Source organism: Rattus rattus, chromosome 1 (genome assembly GCF_011064425.1).
Source record: "Rattus rattus isolate New Zealand chromosome 1, Rrattus_CSIRO_v1, whole genome shotgun sequence".
Taxonomy (NCBI): Eukaryota; Metazoa; Chordata; class Mammalia; order Rodentia; family Muridae; genus Rattus; species Rattus rattus.
In genome coordinates this window covers 15,090,095-15,102,166 of record NC_046154.1, presented here as the reverse complement: position 1 = coordinate 15,102,166, position 12,072 = coordinate 15,090,095, and the positions used below count along the sequence as shown (strand labels likewise).

Here is a 12,072-nt window from a genome sequence, read left to right as displayed (position 1 = left end):
AGAGGCCTCGTGGCCTTGTTAAGTGATGTTTGAGTGTTACATTGCTGGGATGAAGACGTCAAAGTTACACACACACACACACACACACACACACACACACACACAAACACACACACACAATTAAAAAAAAACAAAAGCATTTTTTAAATATGATGAAACATCTATCTGGATAAGAGTGTTATATTGAGGGGGTGGGAGTATTAGAAGCAGCATGTTCTTAAACTCACTCCTCTGGTCTTTCCTCAAAGGTGTGAGGTTCGAACTTACATTCCTGGGAATTTGTGGAAATCCTCTGTCCAGAAGTTAGCCTTCAGTATGATAACAGTAACTCAAGGTAAAGTATATCGAATACTATCAAGGTTCTATCAAGCAGTATCTCAAGGCAAAGTCCCAAAACACAAATACAAAATTCAAGCTTACAGAGCACACAAAGAGCCATCCTGAGCCTGAGTCAAAGCTGTCCCCAAGAGTTGTAGATATGGAGCGTGAAATTCCTTCTTCAGATAGATGATTTAGATCAGTGATTCTCGACCTTTGCGGTCGAGTGACCCTTTCACATGGGGTCACCTAAGACCATCAGAAAACGCAGATGTTTATATCACGCTTCGTAACAGAGGCAAAATGACAGTTATAAAGTAGCAACAGAAACGATTTTGTGGTTGGGGGAGTCACTAGAACATGAGGAACTGTATTTAAAAAAGTTCCCAGCATTAGGAAGGTTGAGAACCACTGGTTTAAATAGTCAAACAAATTAAACCAAGAATGAGGGAGACAAGCTATTATCTTAAAAGGTAAAAGAATATCTGGAAGATTTGAAAGCCACTCACACAGAACCTCCTGAGATTGATAAATAGAGAGACATTTAAATAAAAATCGGAATGTCTGGAGTTGGCTGGAGATTAGACACAGCCAGAAAGAAAATTAATGAACCAGAAGATTGTTATTAAGTCATTTTGCAGACCACAGCTGAGAGGCAGAGGTAGGGAATATCAAAGAGATCATCTTGAAAACACCAGTGCATATGAGGAATATCTAAGGGGGGGGGAGTGGAAGGAATGGAGAGAAAACCCTGTCCACGGAAATAACCTGCCTAAGCTGGTGGTGGCATGTGCCTGTAATCCCCACCCTTAGGAGGGTGAGACAGGAGATAGGTTTAGGAACAAACTCAGCTATATAGTGTGACATTATTGAAAGAGGAGGAGGAAAAAAAGAGAGGAGAGGAGAAAGAGAGAGAGGGAGGGGGGTCAGATCTAAGCAACATATGACCCAAATAGGATAAATAAATTTAGATCCATTCCGAGACACCGAGTTTATAGTAAAACTACAGAGCCTGCAGAGCGAAGATTTTTTAAGGCACGTGCTTCGCAGAGGCAGGATACCTATGGAGAAACGACCCCAAGATCACTACAGCCAATGGTGGTAACAGAAGGCGGAAGAAAGAAGCATGCCGTGCCTAAAATGTTGAGAGAAAATAACTCGACATAGAACTCTGAGTCCAGCTATTCTTGTTCAATGAGCATGGCCAAAATTGAACCAGAACTGTCCATGGCCCAGCTGTCTGTCCCGATGCTGCCCCCGGCCTCCATCAGGCCTGGCTCCAACCACCCATGGTAGTCTCAGCATCTCTCTTGATTCCTGCTTGGCTTGACCTTAACCCAACTCTTCACTCTTGGGTGTTCTCCAACAGACAAATTGGAGTATCTCCTGGTAGAGGCAAGGAGAGTTCACCACCAATCTTAATTTCCTCGGCAAGGAGAGTTCACCTCCAATCTTAATTTCCTCGTCTGCCTGCCTCAGGATTTCATTACTGCCTTACCTCCATGCTGATGAGGGTGTGGCCCAATCGTTAGCATCCTAAGGCTCTTACTCCATATCTTCCTCTATCCCCTCCTTCAGCTAGTCCCCTTACCCATCCCTCTACCCAGGAAACTGCTTCACTAAATACATGACTCTAGCTGAAGACCTGCTTCTGGCTCTACTGTAGACACCCAAGGGATTCCCCATATACCACATCTGACCAAAGGCCAGGAACTCGCCCTTTTGCCTGGGGCCCTCAGGTCACTCAGAGACTCCCAGGGACCCAGAATGGACGTTCCTTCTGAGACTCACTTCTCACCTCACATTTAAGATCAAGACATCTGACTTCCCCTTGCCCTGAGGAGCACTTCCTCTTACAAAAGTCACCTGAGAAGTGGCTGTGTTCCCTGGGCCACGTCATGTCTGTTGTCTCTTAGACCAGAGATGGGTGGCTGCAGCCTTCTGTTTACGCTTGTCCTCAAAGCTGACCTTCTCTGTAAGCTGCTTTTTGCTTACAGTGCGTTTCTGATAATGACTTCAGAAGATCAAAGGCAAGAGCGAAAGGTTCAGGAAATCCCAAATTGAACGTGGGTCCCTGCTTGGTGGCTCAGCTGCCATTGTGGCTTTAGCTTTGTGCTCTGGAGCCCATCGGAGTCACCTTCTGGTGACTCAGGCCGAGGCTCTCTCCTGGGCATGCTGTATCGCTCTGAGTGGGTTAAAAGAAAGGCTGTGCACAGGCCTTGGGGTGGACACTGATACAAAGGATGGGAGAAAATGTGTGTTCTGTTCTGGTCAAAGCCTAGACACTGTGTCTGCTATGTCTAGCTCCTGTCTTACATACTCTGGAAGATGGATGGCAGTTGAAGTATTTCAAAAGACAGTCAGAGACTGAGTTAAAACCTGGGGTAGATCGGCGGGTCTGAATGTCTCCCCTGTGAGAGGTGGAGGAGAAAGGATGTGGAAGGGACCCCAGTGCCACCCCAGGACAGTATCTCACAGTGGTTATAGCATCAGAATGACAATCTCCCTTATGTTAAACATCCCCCACAATGGCTCTCTGGAGCCTTCTAATACCCCTTACTGCTTGGTAAGTCCTCCAGGTCAGGGCACAGAGAACTTCACTTCCCATCAATCCCCACTCCATAGCCAGCCACCTCTCTAGGCACATGGTGGAAGGGTGTGTTTTCCCTCTAGTCTTCAAAACCCACAGTTCCTCACGTTTCCTTTGGGAAGAGCTTCGGGGAATTTGTCTGGCCGAGAGCTTTGCCCATGATAAAGTGGTTGTCTGGGTGAGGTTTGGAAACATGGAAGGAAGCAGAGCAAACTTAATTTTAGGAGCTGCGTCAGACAACCGAACACACTGGGCCAATTGAAAACAGCTCTTGTGAAAGTGATCAGCAAACCACATCCAAGAAAAAGATCAATGGAGAAGCCACCCCTCCTGGAGAAGAAAAGGCACCTTCTGGGCTCCACCCCTCAGGGGACTTCCAACCTTAAGAAGGCTGACTCCAAGAAGGAAACTAGTGGTCGGTCATTTAATCCCCTGGAGTTTGTTGTTGGATGTCTATCTGACCCGCCCCCCCAACAACAACAACAACATATGCATTTTTCTAATTTTTCTGCGATATCCACCACTATTCTACCAAAATCAAGACCTTTCCCTTTGCCCTGGAATGCTGCCATCAAAAACAAAAGAATAGGGTTGATGTGGCAGTGCACGCCAGTCACCTAATCACTTGGGAAGTAGAGAGGGGAGAATCAAGAGTTCAAGGCCGGCATTGGCCCCATAGAGTTTGAAGTCAGCCTGGGTTAAAAAAGAGACCTGGGGAGATGGTGTAGTCAGTCTACAGTGCTTGCCACACTAGCACCGAGGACTGAGTAACAATGTAAGAATCCCACACGTGCTGGGGTACGCCTAGAATCTCAGGGTTGGAGAGGCACAGACAGGCGGATCCCTGGGGTTCACTGGCAGAGTCTAGTCTGCTCTACGCTATATGATCTACAGATCAATATGAGGCTTTATCTCAAAAACCAATGTAGACGGGACCTGAAGAACAATGTCTGAGGTTGATTTCTGCCCTCCACACATGCACATGCACACATGCTTATACACCGGTACCCACAGACATTTCCATGTGAACATGAATACACACACACACACACACACACACACACACACACACACACACACACACAGATGGTTGGCCCAGAGTCCAACCATCTCGAATTCTCTCTCCTTTGGTAACACACACACACCCAAACTGAGGGCAGAGGTAGCTGCTGGAGGAAGATTGGCTGCCATCTTGGTTACAGGCCTAATGACCCTCCCCAGGCCCGTTTTCTGTGAGGAAACATTACTAGTCCTGATCTGGCAAGGGATGGAAGGAACCACACCTCTGGTTTCCAAACGGCTGTGGCTGTGCTGTGACCAGCGGGTGGTGATAAACAGCAGTGTCAGCAGCTCGCCCTGCGAAATCTCGGTGTGGGCCGTCAATCACAGGGTTTCCCACCAGAAAAACAGCCAGGCAGGATGCTGGACCATGATATCCCACTTTGGGGTTGTCTAGGCTAGATCTTTGTCAATGTCTCACAAGCTAGAGTCATTTGAGAAGAGGAACTCTCAATTGAGAAAACACCTCCATTAGATTGGCCTGTAGACAAGTCTGTCCAGCATTTTCTTCTTCTTTTTTTCTGAGAAAACTTTATTGGCCTTTTGGATAAAGTTTATTCGCCAGGAAGAATGATGCCATCACACTTCTGCTGGAACCAGCGCATGGCCTCCTCTTTGCTGATTCTGTGTTTGGTCCCAGTGCAGTCTGTTCTGTGCTTTTTTGTCTGCGATGCTGAAACCTGGCCTACCCAGCATCACATAGAAGTCCAGGCCATAGATGCCAATGTTTGGGTCATATTTGATGCTCAGGTCAATGTGTTCCTGAATCCCAAAGCCGAAGTCGCCAATATCTGAGAAGTTATTCTTCTGTAATTCGTACTCTCGCTCCGTTAGGCCTTTGTCCAGAATCTCCTCTGCCTTGGCTCCACAGACTGTGCAGTGAACAGCAATTCTCTCATTTCTCCGGATGCCAAAGGACCTGACAGTGTATCTAGCTTAGAAAACACAGAGGTCTGGCCTGTGAGCTGCTCCAACATGTAGGCTGCCCAGGTCTGTCTGTCTCCGCCCTCCCCCACACAGATATTGAGGCAGAGCTTGCAGATACGAAGTTCCTGCATGGGGTTCTCCTTTTCACCCTGATCATGAGTCATGGTGGAGAACAGGACGGGCTATCCAGCATTTTCTTGGTTGGTGATTGTTATGAGGTAGCCAAGTCTACTGTGGGCAACGTCACACCTAGGCTGGTGGTCCTGGATGCTCTAAGAAAGCTAACTGGGCAAGCCAGGAGAAACAAGCCAGTAAGCAACATCCCTCCATGGCTTCTACCTCAGTTTCTGCCTCTAGCTTCCTACCTTATTTCCAGTCCTGACTTCCCTCCATGAAGAACTGTACCGTGTAAGCTAAGTAAAGCCTTTGCTTCCCAAGTTGCTTTTGGCCATGTTTTATCTCAGAGATAAGACCCTAAGACAGGAAACGTTAATGCACGTTATCTATAAGGAAACCATAATCCATGTTGTCATTCCCACAGATGGAGAGACCAGAGAGGTCTTCTCTGTTTTGGGGCATCTTTGTTTGTTTGGCTTTTTCAAATGTGCTTAGCTTGCTCCGTTCACAGTAGAAACCCCAAATGTCACTTTCTTAACCCCTCACTTGTAAATCTAGAGACTGGATCCAGATAAATATAACATCTTATTTGAAGGGATCTCTGTGTGTCATCCTAAAGACAGGGCAAAGGGATACAGTCTTCAGGGAAAAACAAACAAACATGGTAACCATTTAAAAATGACCAGGCTGGCCTGAATGGTGAGAGACAGACGGACTGTGCAAGTAATGGCTTGCACAGTTGAGTTTCTATGTGGTATGGTGTAGGGGATGAGTCCTTATCTGTGCTCATAAGAAACCTTGTGGTGGCTTCGTGGCTGCCACAGGAACTGCAGAGCTGCAGCAGTACCTCAAGTGATGAAACCCTGTCACCTCCCTGTCCTCTCCTCTGGTCTCTCCCCCCTTCCCTGCAGCTGGGCCTGAGTTCCTGCAGTGTCAGCAGAACGCAGTGGACAGGGTGACTTCAGTCTCGCTGGTCAAGCTCTGTAAACCCATAGGAATGCTTTCTGTAGTAGAGGATGGCCTTGCTGGGCACTAACAGAAGGAGAAGCCCTTGGTCCTGCCAAGGTTGGACCCCCAGTGTAAGGGATTGTGGGGGGGGGAGCAAGGGAGGCAATGGGGAGAGGAACCCCCTACAGAAGAAGGGGAGGGGGAGGGGATAGGGGGCTTAGGGACAGGAAAACCGGAAAGGGAATAACATTTGAAATGTAAATAAAAAAATATCCAATAAAAAAAGAAAGAAAACACTCGATGCAAATTAACTCAGGGGAACATGGAGGCTGCTTCCCAAGTCAGCCTCTGGTACAGGAAACCAAGCCCCTTCCGAGTTGTGGTCACCCCACAATGAATGCTAGGCCAAAGGTGAGTCAAGAGTCTCCCACCACACATGCCCACTCACTAAGTTGGAGACGTGCCTGCCACACATTTCATGAGCTCTGAAGAGGACAAGGGGGATTCCTTAGCTACCCCAAGGTCAAGAGTACCCTGGTGGGCTGGGGAGGGGGGGCTCAGTCCGTACGTGCTTGGCTTGTGAGCACAAGGACCTGATTTTGATCCCCAGAACCCGAATTTTAAAAGTCGGGTGTCATGCAGGACCTGTGCTTGTAATTCCAGCACTGGGTAGGCAGATACGGTCACATCCATGGGTCGCACTGGCCAACCAACATAAGCCACTTCATGAGTTCTAGGCCAGTGAGAGACCCTGTCTCGAAACAAGGTAGTTGATCTCTCAGGAATGACAGCCAAGGTTGGCAACTGGCCTCTACATGCACACATAAACACACACACACACATACACACACACACACACGGGGAGGGGGGCGAGAAGGAGAGGGAGAGAGAGATACACCCACAGACAGAAACACAGAGAAAGAGAGACCCACAGACACAGACAGATAGACAGACAGACACAGACACACACACACACACACACACACACACACACACACACACAAACGTCAAGAGTCCTCAGCGAAACACTGAGTCAGAAGCACGTCTGGGCACACACTTCTCAGGCCAGTGAAGAGACAGATACGATGGAACACTGCTCCGCTACACCGAAGCCAAGGACACACTTGCTGGAGCCTCCGCTGTCCGTCCCATCGGACTTCCCAGCATCCTTAGCACAGTGTTGAAGAGAAGCCAGAAAGAAGAATGAGGCTGGATAGTGCACCGACGGCTCCCACTTGGAGGCATCAGGCAGGAAGGATGGAGCCTTCGTTTGCCACACCAGCCACCCTCTCACTGCTGTTTGAAGTTGACATAGAAAATAGGAAATTAAAAACCCTGTGCGTCAGGAGTTAGAAATAACTGTCAAAACAAAAACGGTGAGGTTCAAGCCACAGGAGTTAAACATGGCACCAAATTCTCTCTCTCTCTCTCTCTCTCTCTCTCTCTCTCTCTCTCTCTCTCTCTGTCTGTCTGTCTGTCTGTCTCTGTCTCTGTCTCTCTTTCAAGTAGTTTTCATAAAATGGAAGGACGGGGACCAGGAAAGTAGTGTAGTTGAGAAATCATGGTGTCTCGTTTCCTCAAGATAATTTGCATTTACAGCCAGCCAGACCAGCATCCCAGAGCAAGGGGGCCATACCTCACCCCGTAGATCCTGCAGGTCTTGGCAGCACGGAGGGCACACAGGGAACACCTCAAGAACACACAGGGCTGACAGATGCTGTTCCCTGGGGAACAGCCATGATTAACCCAGCTGCAGAGCTCTGGAGTCTGCAAATCATTCCAACATACATTTAAGATCTCCTTTATGATACTGACCAGCTACCAATGGCTGTCTGGAGACAGGCCAGCTTTCCCCTCATTCCCTCCACCTCCTAATTTAGTGTGCTCCCTGAATGCAGGCTAATGATTCCTCCTTGTGTTCTTTCAGGGAGAGTCCTCCCTAGAGACTAGCTGGCCCTTGTCATCCCGTCCTGCAGTGGCCTCTGGACATAAAGGATGTTTGGTGTTTTGTTTTTTGGGTTTTTTTGGTGTTTTTCTTTTTACAAAGGAGATTGAGGGTTTCGTGGCCTGATTTAGGTCAGGGTGCCTGAAAAGGAAGGAGGATAAAGCCCCAGGGGACCCAAGCGCTTTAGAAATGCAATCTGCCTTGCCCCAGCAACCTCAGAGAAGCAGGGCAATTCTTGGCCCTCCTGGGGTGGAAGTCACCTTTCTAAATAGACTATTCCACAGACAGACGGAGGAGTGGGAGATTCTTAATCTCTGGATAAACCAGAATCAATCTGTAAGGCAGACAGGTATGTTCTGTGCTCCTGGATTTTTTTTTCCTCACAGAGTCCACTGCGCCCTTCGCTGCAAGACCAGAAGTCCACACAAGCTACACAGAAGTGTCCACCGTGGCCCGTGTAATGGTGCCTGGCATCCCCCACTCCACAGGTGAGCTGACTGAGGCACAGAGAGGCTCGAGAGCCTGTGTGAAAACAGGCAACTTATAACTTACACAAGCGAAGCCAGGACTCAAACCCACGGTACACAGGTTGCCTCCCTGTGCGTGCCGTGTTAGAAACAAGCAGGACATTGAAATCTCTTCCCTGCCATGCTCCTGAAAGCGCAGAGCCTTGGGTTTGGTCAGACCAGGAAGGCCTGAGTGCAGTCATTTTGTTTGGTACCTAGAATGATAGAGCCCACCGATGAGGAAGGGTCTACCATTCTCAAGGTCATGGGACCCCCAACTCCCATGAAAGCACCTGTGTGACACGGCCCTAGACTCTGAAGACAGTGGTCTTCCCAACACCTTCCTGAGACTCAAGGCAAAATACACTTCAAACCCAGTCCTTCCCTCAGTAGTAATGAACTCAATCAATAAATAAAAATATCAGAGAAGCAAAGCTAGGAGTTCTGAATTGATTCCCACAGCACCATACGCACCGCTGGTGGGCTTTCTCCCAGTGACCACTCACATGGGGTCATTCACCCCTTCCTGACTTTGGTCTGTAATCAACCGCACATCTCAGCAAGATGACTGACAGCAACAATGTCAACTTTTCTACCTATGAGACCTACGAGCAAAGGTTGCTGCCTTCCTTGCCTGAGAGATCCCCTACCAGAGCCAAGGGCCAGAGAAGATACAATGGTGAGCATCTAAACAACTCCAACAGTGCCTCCAGGCATGGCTGCAGCAACGACCAGGATCAGAGAGGCAAGGAACAGAAAGGCAACTAGTCCAGGACTGTCAGCTATCCCCAGAGGCAGGCATGCTCACCAGTCTACCTTCTCTCTCCTGGCATAGTTTCCCTCCTCCAGCAGCTAGTCAGAGAAAACAATGACAAAAGACAAATAGAGACACCCACTCCCTCTCCCCCCTACACACACACACACACACACATCATCAGGCCCCAGTGGTGGCTTCAAGTCTCAGAGTCAGGCCTAAAAAGTTCATCATTTAGAGTGACAAACATAACCAACCATCGCATCCCAGAATAACGATGAGACGACACTGACAGACCTCCACTACTGGAAGATTCTGTTCCTCACTCTCTGGCCACATCCTACCTGCTTCCATTAGCTGGCACTGTTGGCCGAAGACACGGGAGAAGGTAACCCGGCCTGTGGGGGAACTGGATGCTGTCAACACGGACTCCATGACGGTCTCGTAGGTCCTTGCGGTTGGCCTTGTGGCTGGTGTCCCACCAACAGGCTTTGCCACTAGCGCAAGAACAGTGGTAGATTTGGGGCTACTTGTCCTCTTCAAGAGAATGTTCCCGCCTCCAAAGTTTACAAGGCTCTGCAGTCTGCTCTGTCCTTGTGGGTTTTTTTTTTCTTTTCTTTTCTTTTCTCAAACCTGTCAGGTGAGAAATGACACCGGGAGGCTCTGCAAATAAGGGGGTGGGGTGTACAAGCCTTAGCGGTAGAGCTCAATCTAAGCTGCCCCAACAGGAGTTACTTCCTCTGCTCCAGAAAGAAGCCTGGATGTGGATGGGCCGCTCCTGTGACTAGGGAAGAGCCGATTGCTCCTCGGCCACACTGGCTAGAGAGGTCTCCAGCCCTGCACCGGCAGCCAGCAAAGCGCTGCCCAGGCTCCCTGGGGAGCTGGTCTCACAGGCGGCAGTCCGTGGCTCCTGGGTCCTGGTTGGATCTCTGTGGCTCCAGTCTGGCTTCTGGGTCTCAGGGGCCGCTACAGCCAGGGGAGACAGCAAGAGGCGTGCGCAGCGACAGCAGTAGAGGCGGCAGCAGTTCCAGCGGGGCGCTCTGCAGCTGCGGGGGCACCGGCGTCGCTGGCTCATCCTTCACTCCTCTGAATGCCTTTGCCTTCCAGTTCCCGGCCGCCTGACCTGACGGTGGGAATCCACGCGATGACACATGCTGACAGAACCCCTGCTGCGACCTACTGCAGCGGTGTCCCTTAGCCTGCTCTGCTATCCCCTCTCTGTGATGCAAAGGGAGCTGTTACTTGGAGAGAGCTCCTGGATGTGGAAGGGAAGTGCTAACTCAGCCCAGCAGGCTCCAAGGCTGGAGTAACCTCTTCATGTCCACAGCCAAGGAAGCATCAGACCTGGGACACCAGACTGCTGGCCATGGAATTTACAGATCCAGGAGAGGAGACCAGAGACCAGAGACGTGTCATCCGTTTCTCCCTGCAGGGAGAAAACAGCGAGGACTGTATCTTAGACACCCTAACCCTGGGCTGGGAGGAGAATGTTCAGACCCACTATTCCAAAGGACATGGGCAGTTAGTCTGGAAAGTGGGGATAGCTTCCACAGGATACAACCACTGCCCCAGTGACTCTGGGTCTTAAAGTTGACATAGCATCTGCCAATGACAAAAATGGTTTTAAAGATGCTGTCCCAACCCACTCTAACTCTCCTGGTAGTGCTTTCTCCGGGGAGTCAACTCCAACATGGTTGGGGCTCCAGGGCTGGCAATCACCTGGTTAGACAATGACACTGGCACCTGGAGGTTGTAAGCACGAACTCCAATTTGCCAGCTGCAGTCACTCAAGCTCTAGCGTGTGTTTTCCTCCAGAGAAGTTTAAAGCCTCTTCCCGATTGAAGGTACCAGAGAAAACATAGCAGCTCCTTTAGGGACACACAGGCTTTCTGACAGGAAGGAGCCCCGGGTTGGTTGTTTTTGAGACGGGGGTGGGGGAGTGGGGGGGTTCCACTATGTAAATGAGGCTAGCTTGAACTCACAGAGGTCCGTCTGCCTCTGCCTATGGATTAAAGGCCTGCACCACCATGCCCAGTTTGTCTTCTGGTGTTAAGATTGAGCACCTCTTTCCCTGTCTTTTACATCATGGAGTCTTAGACAACAGGAATCACTCTCTGTGACAGTGAAGGAGAGGCTCCAAGACAACCCCAGATTGGGGTCAGGGGAAGCCTTGACTTTGGGTAAGAGAAGAACACCCTAAGGCAGAGGGGAAACAGCCTGCTCCAGAGGCCAGAGTAACCATGGTGCTCCCTAGGATTCAAAGTCATCAAGCCGTACATGGTCTGGTTGGATAAATGGAGGCACTGTGACCAATTACACCAGGGTAAGTGGCACAAGCCAGAATGCATGGGTCTGCACAGTTTATACTGGACTGATCCTGTCCATGGTACTGAGTAAAGAGTAGTGGTTACAACATGTGAAATTAATATTACCACACCTCCACATCTTTGACAGTAACTGTTCTTAGAAAAAAAAAAAACAAGGAGGAAGCTGGGAAATCTAACAGGTGTCTTTCAGTTGGATTCATTGTTTTGCTTTATCCTTCCTTAATTAAATGCCTAGTAGTCCCTGGAAACTGTAGTAGCCTCTGGTGCTTCCTTCTCCTGTTCAAGCTCTTGCCCTGTGAACTGGTCCCGTTCCGTTTCCTGTCTTTCTTCCTGATTACAAGAGTGTCCTTTGACTGCTACACATTAAACACTTACTTATCCCTAGGCTTTGGTGGGGTCTTCTCACCGTAGGTCATCCTCCTGTAGTTTTGCAACTGATATCTATGTTTTAACTAGAAACAAACGTGGTCAGACCCACTGAGTTTTGAACTTCCAGTCTTATTTACTAATCTTGCCAAAGACATGCTCCCTTACCTCTGGGTCATGAAGTGAGCCTCCTTCTAACACACTTTTACCTCTTG

The 12,072-nt window shown here is 49.2% G+C and overlaps 1 protein-coding gene and 1 pseudogene across 1 annotated transcript in view; both read right to left on the bottom strand.

Moving 5' to 3' along the window:
- Kazn (kazrin, periplakin interacting protein) overlaps positions 1–9,668 on the bottom strand; it is a 979,201-nt gene extending 969,533 nt beyond the window's left edge. Inside the window, exon 1 of the mRNA XM_032895070.1 lies at positions 9,509–9,668. Coding sequence (XP_032750961.1) covers positions 9,509–9,599 — 91 coding nt within the window. The 5' untranslated portion in view covers positions 9,600–9,668. The remainder of the gene's footprint in view (positions 1–9,508) is intronic.
- LOC116893160 lies at positions 4,522–5,058 on the bottom strand (annotated as a pseudogene).
- Positions 9,669–12,072: the final 2,404 nt, after the last annotated feature.